Below are 16122 nucleotides of genomic sequence, written 5' to 3' on the forward strand. Positions count from 1 at the left end.
TATGCTTTGTGCAATAAACCAATACCAATACCAACCCCAAGGCCTTACGATAGTCACTCTATTTATTAACCCAAATAACAATCAGTTGCATCGTCGAAAATCACATTGCATTGTCTACTTCACTCAAGGCCAAGCTGTCATGTAATATTAATTGCCACACCAATGTCAGAGGTGACTCACAATAAGCTCCAGAGCGACCAGACAGGTTCGACTTCATTTCATGCAGAAGTAATACAGTGGCGGATCATCGCTAAGATATCTCTAACATTGTCGTCCGATTTGTGCCTAACAGGTGGGAATATATTTACTGTACAAATTCTAGATCTCTGAGGAATGTTTGCATCGCGACATGGAAATTTATGTCTATGTTATAGTTACACTTTTTTTTCATATAAGAAGTCATGTACTGCCATGGCTAATAACTCTGTTTGAAAAGACCAGAACAGTTTTCTACGCATTCTGACAGACTTTCTCGCACTGAATGCTTCTCTTGGTTTTCAGTTGCCACACGTTATGCTCAAAAGTTACGAAAAGGTTGTTCCGAAAGTAGCTGAAAATGCATCTACGTGTCAAGGTGGGACAAAGACGTTATTTACGAATGGGGTGGGGTAATTGGTTTGGTAGGTAATGGATGGGACCAGATCATAAATTACAGTCACTGTCTGTGCATTGTCATGGCTGCTACCTTAGGCTGTTTGAAAATACGAGGGTCTAGCAGTTTTCTAGTAGACTTGGTGACATACTCATCCGAGTCAAATATGCAGTGTATAAAGGACAAGGACTTTATGTGACACTCTAATTACATTGTCTATGCCATTATGAATGAAAAAAATTGCAGCAAGTCATATTTTCCAGTATTTACCAGTTTTTGCCGGTTTCTCTGCTAGTTTTCATGATAACAAATAGGTGCTTGTATTTGAGGCTGAAAAACAAATTGTGCAGAACTATTATGACTTGATTACGATACAATTTTGCTATACTATAATCTATGACCCAAACAGCATCCACCGTCTTATTGTCCTATCGTCTGTCAAACTACGTATACAAAAAGGTATTAGTTGACCTTAGTGGACCCCAACAATGAGAATCCAATATGGCGGGCAGACGTTCCTTCTCATCTTGGAACCACGGAGGGGTAGGGGTAACATGCAAAAACTGGTAAATACTTAAGATCTGCCGCATATCTTTTATTCATAATAGCATAGACAATGTATCCAGAGGGTCACATGAAGTCCTTGCCTCATTTACACTCCATATATGACTCGGATGAGTTCGGGTGAGTTCGGAAGAGTTCGGGTGAGGTGTTTAGGCATACCGTTTCAAATACGACGTCTTAGTTGGGCGAACTTCAACGTAAATGAAAGCATCTGTCCCTGTATAACGTTACATTCATTTTCTATGACACTGTTAGCTTCATTCAGAAGGGCTTCATAGTTGTCTTGCGCAGTGGAGTGCAAAAAATGGGAACACAACAGTACTATAGTCCCTACACTAAACCTTTGAAAACCCTTCTTTTTCTTGAAAATTTTGGTCCATTTTGAAGACAGGTAGGGTCTAAGCTTTCCCAGTTTGGTCAAAATTTGTACGTTTCAGTAGTTTAGTTGGCGTAAGGAGATATTTTAGTGGTTTGGTTTCACATGCCCTGAGTGGACTGTTCCAACCTTGAAGTAGGTCAAAGTTGAGGGTTATTTTCTTCTGTCAGCTTTCCCGAGCGACCGAACTGGTCAATTATCTGTTTTCTTTGCATGATTCTAAAGTAGACAGTTGTTGTTTTCTGGTGCTTAAGAATTTTGGGGGCTTGCAATGTCAGTAAGTACTTTTCTGAGCCCTTGTTTCAGTGCATTAACCCTATCCAGACTGGGCTTTTTTGGGATATCTGCCCTCCCCCCTCATAACTTCTGAACGGTATGATGTAACATTCCCAAATTTGTAGGGAGTGATGTTCATATAAAGTTTTATAATTCCTAAAATTCTCGTGACGTTATGACGTAATATGACGTAATTATGACGTAATTGATGTGATTTTAAAGGCCCACTATGTAGGATTTTGGCCCAAAAATTGAAAATATTCTTGTGAACAAATCTTAATGTTAATGGCAGGTACTGACATGTACAACCCCTTTTCAGCATATTTTCTTCATTATTTCGTCTATTTTGGGTGTTTGTGAACTGTACAAAAACAAAACAAAAACTCCCGGACACCACCTCAATTATAGATAAACAACTATATCCCAGTGCACTGGAGGACCCCCATGGTAGTCTAATCACTTAGGCACACTTTAGACTGCCAGATGTCATGAAGCTCTTCTTCTTTTGAAACACTCATATCATTTTCCCAGGGGGTAGAATATAACTATTAATTAATTCTAGAGAGTCTACTTTGAAGGGTATCAATAAAGTCTGGTTATTTTCCCTTCAAAACTGCAAGAACTCTGGTAAGGATGATTTTTTACAGAAACTGGTGAACTGTAAACAGGCACCCCACTGGGCGATCAGCCTGATAAGAAGTACAGAAGCCATGTGTGGCCATGTGTTAGTTTCACACTGTGTGTTGTTTTGGATGGAGGATAACAGTTTTTTAAAGTTGTTTGTATGGTGCAGTAATGTTGTAACCTCCCTTCCTGAATATCGGTAAGCAATTCTATAGAGTTGATAAAGCTTGCTATGCAAAGAAACAGTAGGAAAATCTACTTTCTGTATTGGCCTAAAACTACATAGTGGGTCTTTAATGGCTAAATAGGGAATTCCCGTAATATCTAAAGGTATTAAACAAAATAGTATGTATTGTTGATTTTAAGGTATACCAAGACATAGAACGTAAATGGTTACTACGTTGACGTCAAAATTACGTCATTAGATGACGTCACGTGTTGTTAGCGACCCCTTGGGATCCGCCATCTTGGATCGGACATATCGAAATTTTCAAAAATCCTTTTTTTCCACTTATGACCCCAAAAAACACTAAAAATAGATTAGAAACGTTAAACTAAATGTTTCTGGTGAAGAAGATGCCACGTAATGACGATTTTGAAGGCGAAAAAGCCTGTTGATACCTAAAATAGTGTAATTGTCCGCCATCTTGGATTTTGACCGATTACGTCATCAAATTAGCATAAATTATGAATATTAAATCATGAAAGTTACATCTAATTACCTATGATGCTATACATGTAGGAAAACTAGTGTGGTTGAGCAAGAAAACCTAAGAAATTTCATTGTTTTAAAAAATTTTTGCATAAAATGCCTTTCAGAAACCCGTTGCCATGGCAACACGAAAAATGATAAACTTATGCTTTTATAAAATATTGTTGCCAACTAAATTTTAGGAAAAGTCACCTAGTTTGGTAGTCCTAGCGTATGTCGTTCGGCAGTTATACGATGTCAAAGTTGGCGCGGGCACTTTTAGCCCCCCCCCCCCCCGTCTGGATAGGGTTAAAGCATGGCTTCCTATGCACAAGTCTGACTGTGGTATCTGCCCATAAGCAAGCTGTGATGCCTATCGGGCAAATGTGGTTTCACATGCATGTCCGGTTCATAGTTCAATAGTCAAAATTTTTTGTCATGTTTTTTTTTATATTTACCAGTAGTTAGATTTAGTTTTGCACCTTTTTGTTCACCCGTTCGTTCTAGAAGAAGAAACGTGGAAAACTTGGCAACAGCAAGCTTAGAAAATGGAGACGTACGGTCTACAGCGTTACCTTGGTGATTTCGGACGGTTTCAGAAGTTCACAACTTTACTGGTCGTCCTCTTGGCACCGATCTGGGGAACAACTGCTGTTGCCATGACGTTCCTGATGGCGACGCCGGAGCACCACTGCCGGGTGAACGAAACTGTATCGTCGGCGGAGGACCGCCTCTCACCCGAGAGCCGTAACTACAGCACCCCCTTGGAAAACCTCGATGGAAAATTGGTTCACAGCTCTTGTTTAATGTACGTACAAACAAATGAGACAATGGAAAGAGAAAATCGCACCACAACACTTTGTAACTATGGCTATGGTTACGACCGAAGTCAGTATCGCAGTACCATTGTCACAGAAGTAAGTATTATCAACAGTTTTCTACCCTCCTACAGCAGGGCTGAATAGCTTGGTAAACCCTCCCAGAATCAACCCTGCTCTTCCGACCCAAGATTGAAACTATTGGTGACGTCACCACCAAACAGCATTCAGAAAATCAGAAGATTGCCACAAGTTTGGCTCATCAGGTTACGTCTTACATCGCTACTTTGGGTTCAGAACAAAATAACGGCTGTTTGTGCCAAATACGGCTAGCTCATTAAATCATTTATGACCAACTGTCTGTTACGTCACAAATAGTTATAACCTTGGGTCAGAAGAGCAGGGTAGATTCAGCCCTTCTTTGGGTTCAGAACAAAATGCCTTGTTACACTCGTCGTACGATCGTCGTATCATCGCAAACTGCGGGTATTCTTGGGATAGTCGTGAATGTATCGTGCGACTGTTTTCTCAATGAAAAGCTGTCTTACATTATTGTCTGCTATGGGTTTTGTCATAGCTTGCCAACGACAGATAAGACATACAGACGTGCTGTTTAAATTAAATTCTTGTGTTTATGTTTCATTTAGCACGACTTAGTCTGCGGACGAACCTGGTTGAATGAAATGGGCAAGTCCGTCTTTTTCGTGGGCTTGAGTTTTGGATCAATCGTTTCAGGAGTAGCTGCCGACAGGTTCGTAAAAAAAAAAAAAAAAAGTTATTCCAAACTCTGCTTGAATTCATCCCATTTTTGCGAGGTAATGTTTGAGCAAAAAGTATCAGAATACCCAATTTTAGGCGCAACCACTAGTAGTATGACATTTCGGAGAGGAAGCGTGTAGCAAGCTAAAAGATTAAAACTTATTCTTTTTCCAGATTTGGACGACACCCAACTACCCTAGTATGTATACTTTTACACCTCGTACTCGGGATAGGAGCATCTTTTGCGACAGATTACGTCACCATCTTCATTCTACGTGCACTGGTTGGAGCAGCCGGCATCGGGTACTACTTCACCAGTTTAGTCATAGGTACTCTATCAAGAACTTTGTATAAACAGATCACAACAGGAGTTCGGAGACCTCATATCTCCATGAAGTGTTCTGTTTATGCAAATGACTTACACATTTACATAATATATGCTTGGTCATAAACACCTTTATCTACCTTACGCATATTGCAATATTGACAGTCCTATAATTTCCCAATTAGATGAATTATGGCGCTTTTACATTAGTTATGCCACCCAAAAATCAAGACCATAGCACGTACGTCCAAGTCAAAGATACAAAAACGGAAGTTCTGCTGCAGTACCAAGGTCACATACCAAGGGGCCCAAAGTCGACCTTGAATTTCGGCTTCACAACACCCACCCACATACCAAATATCATCGTAATCCATCAACAGTTTCTTGAGTTATGCTGACTATAGTAGTCCGGAAACACAAACACACAGACAGACACACACACACACAGACACACCCAAAACTACATCTCCATTTTTCATGGAGATAATGAGATCACATGGTCATCAAACACGATCATCTATTTGTTATTTGTTTATTTGTTTATTAAAATTTACCACAGATGTGGAAGGGGTGAGAGAACAGGCATGATGCCTTTTCTAGCCCCCACCCCACAGAAATATTTACATCAGGAATAACAAACATTTAAACCTATACAATTATACAATAACATAAGCAATAGCTTAACGTACTCAGTCATATCGCACAATACTACACAACAATAGTTAAAACATGACTAAAATTAAACATATCGCACTTCATCCGAGAGGCACTATCACTAACTACCGCGGTCTTAACGCCAGACACGTAGCACATCTGCAGGCAGATGTCCATGTGCAGAGGTTGTCAGTTACAAAATGCTCTCTAAACCTGTCTGAAAATGACGTGATAAGCAGCTGTTTAAATGACAAGAGTTCTGACTGTTGTGAGGCCAACATCCCCATGTTTCTAACTGAGACATCGAGGTTGTTCCACTCGGTAACAAGGCGGGGCATGTAGGACGACGCAAATGTTGAAGTTTTACAACGAATTGGCATTAACATGTGAGACCGGCTACCCCTTGTTGGTCTAGTGGAGAATGATACATATTGGTGCATGTCTAGATCATAAACATTTGCCATGGCCTTCACAAACACCATTATGTCAGCAATCTCCCTTCTGTACGTAAGCGGTAACATGTTGAGGAATGTTAGTCTAGCCTTGTAATCTAGTTCACGGGCATCTGCATTAGCACTTATAATGAACTTAGTTGCCCGCCTCTGCACGCCCTCTAACAGTGACATCATATTGCGAGACAGAGGTGACCAAATCTGACAACAGTATTTAAGTAATGATCTAACAAGTGTTATGTACAATGATTTACGTACTACAAGGCTGGATTCATACCCGACCGTGCGTCTTATGAAACCAGTAATAGAATTGGCTCTCGACACAATATTCACAATATGGCTGTTCCACAGCAGGTCCGACTGGGCAAGAACTCCCAGGTCATTCATACTAATGACTGTAGATAGGGCAGTATCTGACATATAGTAGGTAAAGGTTACTGGGCTCCCGGAACGAGTTAAACGGTGGACCATGCACTTCGATGGATGGAAAGACATTCCCCATCGAAGGCTCCACTCATACATGGAAAAAATATCATTCTGTAGCTTATAACAATCACCAGTGTTACATATCTCTCTATAGCACTTAGAGTCATCTGCGAACAGGGCTACAGTGGAGTTTTGGGCTGAGCAAGGTAAATCATTAATGTACAATAAGAATAACATTGGCCCCAGAATTGAGCCCTGAGGAACTCCAGAGGTAACGGGGAGCCACTCTGATAGACTACCTTCAACTACCACACGCTGCCTTCGGTTAGCTAGGTACGATTGAAACCATGACAGCAGTTTTCCGTTAAACCCATACATCTGAAGCTCATGAAGTAAAAGTGAGTGAGGAACAGAGTCGAAAGCCTTAGCGAAGTCAAGAAAAAGCATATCGACTTGTCCACCTCTATCAAGAATGGAGCCTACATTATGATATACCTTATATCTAAATCACAAATCATCCGCCTACCGAAGCCCAAAACAAATGCTCAGAAAAAACGCTTTTGTACAGAATATCCAGCCTGGAATGGTTTAAAACTGCAAAGTGATTAGATATTATCAACATTGTATATGGAACTCAAGTAGTCGTATCTTTCTTTTATCATATATGTACATGTATATTATGTATATGTTGTGTTCCTGTGTGTCATGTAGTTTTGTCCAGTCGTGTTTTTTGAATGGACCACAGGAAGAGTAGCTGTTAAGCTAATTGTAAATCCTAATAAGCTCAAACTAAAGAGTGTCCAGCTATGAATGTTTTAAAGTCCCCTATTGTACAATTTTGATGCCAAAACCTGGATGTATTATGGCTGATGTTACCCTTTTTTTATAACAACAATATTTTTGTTATTCTATTACATTTCAAAGTACAATGCTAAACATTCTTCCAACACTAAGGTATACACGGATCAAATTTCAACGACCACTATCGCCTTCTTCTGGGGATCAAAGATGAAAAAGGCGACATTGGTCGTTGAAAATGATCCGTGTATACCTTAGTGTTGGAAAAAGTATATAATTGTACTATGATTACTACCAACACAGATGAGCTTCCATGATATTACTTTTCAAATGTTATCTGAGGTTAACAGGCGAGTCCTGTACTTGTCCGAAACTAAATTTATATTTATATTTATATTTATATTTATATTTATATTTATATTTATATTTATATTTATATTTATATTTATATTTATATTTATATTTATATTTATATTTATATTTATATTTATATTTATATTTATATTTATATTTATATTTATATTCACTTTCATATTCACTTTCACTTTCACATCTACAGTTATATTTATAGAGTTTTATTTGCAAGTTCTTGCCTGAGGGCGAATTGCAACGTGAAGAGAAAAAGTAAACATGTCCGTGTCATTTATAAGCAGCCGTGGAGATCATTGGGCCCTCCAAGCGAAATGTAGTGGGAATGGCAGCAGTTGCAGGCGCCTCGTTTGGCTATGTTCTCCTGGGGTTCCTAGCCTACCTTATCCGTGACTGGAGGACGCTTCAGTTAACCCAGGCACTGATGACTGCTCCGTTCCTCTGTTACTGGTGGTGAGTAGGCATCTTGTTATGACATGCCAGGGTTGCCCAAGTAGTGGATGGCGAACCCTGATAAAAATACATTTAATATTTAACGCACAATATTTAACGCCCCCCTCCCTCATGACTTCCGAACGGTATGGTGTATCATCACCAAATTTGCATGTATTTGCATGTGAGTGATGTGCATGTAAAGTTTTATAATTCCTGCAATATTGGTACTGTTATGACGTAATATGATGTAATTATGACGTCATTAATGTCATTTTATTGGCTAACACCGTCTAAATAGGGAATTCACGTAATTCACCTAATTCACGTCATAGAATGACGTCATATGCCTTTAGCTCTCTCTTGGGATCCGCCATCTTGGATAGGCGATCTTGAAATTTTTAGAAATACAATTTTTGCTACTAGTACTTACGACCCTAAAACACAATAGAAAAATGATAAACTTATACTATTACTATAGAATTGTTGCCAACTAAATTCTAGGAAAAGTCACCAAGTTTGGTAGTCCTAGCACGCATCGTTCAGGAGGTTTAGAACGTCAAGGTTGACGCGGGCACTTAAGTCCCCCGGTCTAAATAGGGTTAAAGCATCGACAGGGACCGAGTCAATATTCAAGTGCACATAATCTTGAAACTATGTCGAGATACATCCATTATCTCAACGCCATTCATTGTAATAGTAGATATATATTAAAGATGTTCAACTTCAGGGCTCCAGCTGCAGCACAGTGGATAATGATATAAGATAATATTAGCTTCACTCGAGGTTGATGTTCCTGAAAATTAATTGTGTGTATCTAAGGACACCCCTTCTGTTAAGAAAACGCAGACTGTGCCAGAAAATCAATATTACAATGATTCTAAAAAACATTTTTCAGAAGTTCTCTATATTAGCTAGTCGCAGCTATAGTCAGGAAACCAGAATACTTTGTAATAATCGATTCGCACTCTCAAAACTATATTGGGCACCATTTTTAATGGCGTCGGCCTTTCTGTTGTCTTCAACTGCACTTAAAATCGATGACGTCGACCTTTCTGTTGCCTTCAACTGCACTTAAAATCAAAATACAGGTTGCTTCCCGAGTCACCAAGATGGCTTCTGACCAACAATCGCTCCGGCGAGGCAACAGCTGTCCTGAAGAGGGCAGCAAAAATGAACAAAGTCATCTTCCCGGACGACGTCTTCTGTAGCGAGACGGAAAAATTATCAAACGAGACTGAAGAAGATTCAAGCAGAAAATGTGGAGTCTTTGACCTGTTTAGGAGGCCCCGCCTGCGAAGGATAACAACAGCAATGTGCATTACCTGGTAAGTACGCAATTTTACTGACTACAATGCAATTATATTAGTATATTTAGCAAATCTTTACCCAATGCAGTTTAGTATTGTTGTTATAACAGAATGTCTGTCAAAATGCTGATAGGTAAATGTTGTTAAGTGCAAAGAACATTTGATAACGATTAAAATTTACAGGTTTGCTGAGGTGAGCGTGTACTTTGGCTTGATACTTGGTTCCGTCGAGTTAGCGGGGGACCCCTACCTAAACTTCATCCTGGGTTGTTCGGTGGAAGTAGTGCTAGCTGCAGTAGCATTGGCAGCCATGAAGAGATGGGGGAGAAAGCCTATTGTAGGAGGGTCCGTTTTACTGGCCGGAACAGGCTGTATGGTATCAGCCATGACTAGAGGTAGGTAGGCGTTTACGTAAACTGTACTTATTACGATGGAAAAAAATAATCCAAGTCACATATCAAAAAGTATGATAAAGTATTATGAAGCTAACCAATGCACCTAGAAGCACAGACACACACACACACAGACACACATACACACACACACACACACACATATATATATATATATATATATATATATACACAGACACATACATACATACATACACACACATACAAATACACACACACATACATACACACACAAATAAACACACACATACATGCAGAGACACACATATATATACATACATACACACACACATACAGACAGACAGACAGATACACATACATACATACATACATACAGACACATATAGACACATATAGACACATACACACACATACACACACGTACACTCAGTCACATACACACAAAGACAAACACACACACACATACATACACATCGAAAACTATACCTCCTTCACGGAGTTAAGAAATACAAATTGAAATACAGAATACACAACATGATACACGGTGTATTTTTTTCAATAGAATTTTATCAATTTCTCGTCGCTTCTTTGTAATTGATGATCAGTTTTTCTAATAGCAGTTTATAAGTTACAGTGTTGGCTTTGTGACAGGTTTTCCTACGGTTGCTCGAGGGTTCGCCTTGGTTGGACGAGGTGCAATCGGCATCTCCTTTTGCAGCCTCATGGTGTACACCCCGGAAGTGTTCCCGACAGTAGTCAGGTTTGTGAATAGCTTCATTAGGTTGGTAAGTCACTGAATAAAAAATACTCTTTTTACAAAACCAAGAGACTTATTCCACTGACGTGTCGGTGACCATCTGTCACCTTCTCCGAGGCAATTATGACTGGTTCATATAGCAATGCAGCACAGGTGTTGCTGCTAATAAGTTTATACATAAGTTTATAATCTTATACATATCAATGAGATGCATTCCCAAATGCAAAGTATTTACAATCACAGGGGATGACATCACTATACGGTCACAAACGTACAGTAACGCATAAACAACTATCGATCAAAAAGCAATGCAACGATTATCATCTGTTTCTTAAGGATGCGGTGTTTTAATTCGGTAGTCAGGTTTGATTTTGACGTTTGGTTGTGATGAATGTTCGCACACATGCAGAATGCATTCATTATGATTTATTTCATTTATGAAATCATACAAAATGTATCATGCATATATCTTTGCTCCAACGATTCCTGTACATTCCATCAACTTTTGCTTATTGCTTATATTGAACGAATGAATGAATGAAGACCTGCATTGTATACCTACAATTGACAATTGCTGGAAACGAAAATCATGATGATTATTTGTAGCATTCAAGAGTCAGTATAATTGATGCACTTCCATTAAAACTTTTTTACCCGGAAATTACAACACGGTGCTAAAATGGTTGGGATTCCTGATGGCAAGGCCTTTGATGAAAAATATGGTGTAGAATGTGTGCCAGAGAACTGGCCTAGTCTATCATACATAGCCAATCCTACCTTACGCCTTCCTGACCAACTTTCTACTTAGTTCTGTTGTCCGAATCCCGCCCAGCGTTTAGAACACCTCCATGTCTACCCGGATGCTTAGTGAAAGGAGTTCAATGGAATGTAAATTGGCTACAACAAAATCATTACAGATTTGCGTAGCAAAACCTTTGTTGGATCCGTTAGCATGTGTGGTGGCCACCATCTTGATTTTGTGACGTCACAAGGTAGCCATACTATTTCATTGGGAGGGTTGTTTTTTTGGGGTCGCTAGCGTTCTCTCTATCTTTAACAAGTCGGCACACAACTATCACACATTCAACTCAAATAAAAAGAAAAATTCAACACCAATTCATATTCATGAAAAGACCCCGTAATCACTAAACTAACATAGCAAACCTGAAGTATATGTGGCACAAATATTTAATTCTAGTTTCTGATGCAATTGTAGAAGGGAAAGTTCTGATGGCACCATTGTGCACGTTTTCTGTTACAGGGGCACCGGTCTTGGACTGGCCAACATGTGTTCCCGTTTCGGCTCTGTCCTGACCCCCTTCGTGTCCCTCCTCGGAGACGCGTGGCCACCCCTTCCTATGGTCACGTTCGGGACACTTTGCTTTGTAGCCGGCCTGGCCATTTACACGCTGCCGGAGACACTCGGAGTCCCTCTACCTGACACCTTGGAGGACAGTGAGAACTTCGGGAGGTATGTTTTCACAGCTTTTGATATCGCCTAAATACGTTGTTTCCCTTAAGCCCCCCTCTCACTAGACCCGCGGCACGCTAGCGGCGTCGCTGCTGCCGATCAAATTGACAAAGCACTCAACGAATTTCATCTACAAAAAACGACTCTTTTTAAGCTTTGTGTGCTTTTTTTGTCTTTTTGGTCATATTTGTACGTTGAATGATATACACAAAATAAAGTCAAGGGTGACACAAATCAAGTTTAGGACGCAGCGACGCCGCCAGCGTGCAGCAGGTCCAGTGAGAGGGAGGTTCAACCTGGCACCATTCAATGGACCCTGCATATGAAGCACTGCACTGGCCATTTTCTGACATTCTTAGTATAGCCGTAAGCGAATCTCACCCCCATAAAAGTGTCGTATAGCAATTTATACATTTTGCCCGAAGCTAGCCATTCAGTAATGGTGCCTTACTTCAATAAGACGTACTAAAAAAAATAAACAATGTATTTCTTTTAGTCTGGATATTCCCCTTTTAGATACAATGTCAATTCATCTCGTGTTCTGGTTTTCAGGAAACAACCTCACAGTGACGAAGTAAAGGAGGTGAGCTACACAGACCCGTGGCCTATCCCCGCACCCATGAAGTACATGAGACGCCTGGTCGTCTTCTACCAGACTGCCCGGGACGGAGACGTCTTTAGTTCTGCGTTGACACCTGGGTAGTAAAATTGCTGTAATTCTTGAGTCAAGTGAAGTTATATAATGTTTTGTTGTCAAAAGTTCTTGTAAAGTTTGATTGTAAACGTATTGTGACGTTGTTTTGTGTCTAATTTAATTCAAGTGGTGAAAGAAAAAAAACAGTAATATCGTTGCTATTTGTACTCATTTCTAACAGGTAAATATCATATAGCTAACATGGATTGAACAATCAGAAACCCATATTTATGATTTATGATTTTTATTTTGAGGCCTTAATATCATTCTACATGCATAAGAATCTATGAATCATTTCATGACAAATAGTAGGGGCAGGACAATGATTAAGTACTTAGATCAGCTGTAAAGCCCCTTATTATGTTATTAGCAACCCGCCAATTAGAAAACACAAGGAGAATAGGCAGGAGGTCGTTGACCATATGACTGTCTCTTTTCTAGCCGTGGTAACTAGTCTATACTCTAGCAAGACGTTTTCTCCTTTTCGTGCTTTCTTGAAATATCTTATAGTAAAAATGGGGCCCTCCAAGAGCTCGTTGCTTTGGGTCGTTCATGCTTATGTTTCAGAATGTTACTCAAAACTGACTGGCTGCAGCTAGATTCGGTTAGAACTGGTTCTTGGATAAATAGTATTCGCTTAAGTCAATACAGCTCATGTCAGCCTCCGGCCAAATAAACAAAAGAGGCGCCTTGCACAAAATTTGACCCTATGAGTTACGGGTCGGGAGCCGAAGACAACCACGGCAGTTGGGGGAGGGGGGGTGGTTCGTCAAAATCGTGGGAAACATTTTATATCTTTTCAAAACCCTTTACATAGACTGCAGCGTTTCAAAATACAGTACACAAAAACAATTAGCAGAAAAACTACATAGACCTTAAAACAACAGTGACAAAAAGAATGGGACACATGTGAAACTACATCATCATGAACGTTTTTAATTCGAAAATAAAGTTAGGAAACATGAATCGATTCATGTAATGTTTTTTAGTTACAGACGTGACGCTAGAAAATTCCATCAGTCTTTACAATATCTGTTTGGGCCCTGATTATTCCGTATGATATGACGACTGTGAACGCATTTCACACAGCGTTTTACATCGAATGCTGTACTTATTGGAATGCATAAAATCTATTTTTATAACAGTTACAAGAATATTCTTCGAACAGTGACTTGATAAAAGGTAGCAAAATACTAACCTCCAAATTTTCGACGTCTAGTCTGTACGTCTTGTTCACGGGATGACCTAGTCTCGCGAGAACACGAGACTAGGCCGAGACTTAAACATTGTAAAATCGGATCCAATGTAATCATTTCGAGGCATCGCCTCGCGAAACATATTCAACATGATTGTCACAAAGTAGTATACGTAGTTCTCAATATTCCTATAATCAATGGAAGCTGTCATGACCCCTTGTTGTTCATGTACTCACATACAAACTGCACCTGAACATTATCATATACATTGTTATATCATTATTGATCCTAAAGAAGGCGACAGTGGTCATCGAAAATTTGATCATGTGTATACCTTAGTGTTGGAAGAAAGTTAAGCATTGAATTATAATTACTACCAACACAAATGAGCTTCCATTGTACATTGTTATATATTATAAAAGTAGACGTGAACGCAAAATACAGAACGTCACAAGCATATAGGAGTCATATACATGCACATGTATTGTATATTTGTCACGAGCTCAATGCGTGGGAAGAATCTCGCTACAAAGTGAGCACTTCTGGTGATTTAAGGTCTCATTCATGAGCTACACCCCCCAAAAAGGCACTTTCCAGCTGTACGCGCACGGCCGCATCACACACAATGCCGGGTTGTGCACGTCAGACCTCCCGTGCGGCTGCCGAACTTAACCTGCTAATTTCTTCAGTTACAAACAAGCTTTCATCAGTTTGACGCTTGAGATCAGTTGGGCTGACCAAAAGGAAATTTCCCACCGATAGAAACACACGTTCATGCAGCCGTTAACTTTTTGGGGCTGCACACTCGGAGTAACACAGGAATGAGACCTTATAGTCCATTTTAAGCACACACACACATACACACACACACACACACACACACACACACACACACTACATACACACATGCACACAACAGATACACACAAGCAAACACAAAAGAGAAAAATATGACCAGGGTACGTGAACAGTTACAAGTTCACTTGAAAGTTCGTCTATGTTAGTAGAGGTCATTCTGTAATTTACTTCACAAAGACTGGAGTTGATCAATCGAAATAATTGGGTGAGTCAAATTTGTGTATGTTGAATATTGCAGTAGAACCTTGATACAGAGAGTCACAAGATTATTTCTCGTCAATGATGTGGACTCTGGCCACCCAGTGTAGGAAAGCCACCGTCCTGTGGTACAGCATGGCGAGGAACTGGATCACCTGGATCGCACCGAACACGAACAGAGAGGCGATGCCCAGCGGGTTGTGGCCGGAGATACGCAGAACCTAAAGGAAGGAAAGGACATTTAGAAAACGTAGCCTACAGGATGATTGTCATAGATTGTCATACTCCTCTACCTTTAAAATCTGTTTTGATGAAATACATAGAGCCTGAAGTAATGCGAGGAAACATAGAAATGAGGCCTAAAAGATGACTGTCACAGGTTGTCATGCCCCTTGATCCTTCATCTGACTATGTGACGTGTCTAGGATGCGGACAATACACAACTCCGCATTTGTGAGTGCGGGAACTCTCTCATTAAAATGATTAAAGGTACCCTAAGCGGTTTCAGGGGGCAGAACTTGAAATATTCTGGGGAAAACAATTCTGTTTGGTGAGGTTGAAATTTACATCTACTTCCCTATATAAGCACATCTGCATCATTATTTCATACTTTGGGCGTTAAAAAATAGCACATAAGCAAGCCACAAAAGGAGTATTTTATTTATTGTGTCCCCCAAAAAATCAGCCCAGAATCCAGCCGTAACCGTTTTCTGTCGACATTTTCGGTAACTTCCGGCCGTGTGACGTCACAATGCCCAAGCACATTGAGCCATGACCACGTGATTATTTCTTCGGAAGCGTTCGGGACTTATCTGTCAGAATCGTGCATGTTCGGAAGATTTGAAATGATGGCTGGCCTCCAAGTGGTCAGATTTTCAATGAGTTCCCACCACACAACGGCATCACATTTTTGCTCCATGATGGTCGATATGCGATGGGATAGTGTTATCTAAACTTACTATGGATAGAAATCAGAACTAATTGATTTTGAATATATGACTTTCAGCACCCACTCATGAAGAAACTACGTCATTTCAATGTCTAAGTCTAATGACGATTCCAAAATCTTAAATTCAATTGTCATATGTCACTGTCATACAATCCATTT

The 16122-nt window shown here is 39.9% G+C and overlaps 2 protein-coding genes across 3 annotated transcripts in view; one reads left to right on the plus strand and one right to left on the minus strand.

Annotated features, from left to right (window-relative positions):
• The first annotated feature begins 201 nt into the window (after positions 1–201).
• On the plus strand, positions 202–12820 carry LOC136441540 (organic cation transporter protein-like). 2 transcript variants are annotated; one of them, XM_066437886.1, is made up of 10 exons: positions 202–292; positions 3631–4040; positions 4589–4692; positions 4875–5029; positions 8006–8177; positions 9248–9484; positions 9650–9861; positions 10492–10600; positions 11859–12068; positions 12621–12820. In XM_066437886.1, the coding sequence occupies exons 2-10, from the start codon at positions 3672–3674 to the stop codon at positions 12769–12771; spliced, it is 1719 nt and encodes a 572-aa protein (XP_066293983.1). In that variant the 5' UTR covers positions 202–292; positions 3631–3671; the 3' UTR covers positions 12772–12820. The 2 variants fall into 2 exon arrangements, with proteins under 2 accessions (XP_066293983.1, XP_066293984.1); XM_066437887.1 differs by having other exon boundaries at positions 8009–8177.
• Positions 12821–13682: 862 nt separating this feature from the next.
• Positions 13683–16122, minus strand: part of LOC136442049 (uncharacterized) — a 31590-nt gene continuing 29150 nt past the window's right edge. The window contains exon 27 of the mRNA XM_066438650.1: positions 13683–15235. Coding sequence (XP_066294747.1) covers positions 15083–15235 — 153 coding nt within the window. The 3' untranslated portion in view covers positions 13683–15082. The remainder of the gene's footprint in view (positions 15236–16122) is intronic.

Source organism: Branchiostoma lanceolatum, chromosome 9, assembly GCF_035083965.1.
Source record: "Branchiostoma lanceolatum isolate klBraLanc5 chromosome 9, klBraLanc5.hap2, whole genome shotgun sequence".
Taxonomy (NCBI): domain Eukaryota; kingdom Metazoa; phylum Chordata; class Leptocardii; order Amphioxiformes; family Branchiostomatidae; genus Branchiostoma; species Branchiostoma lanceolatum.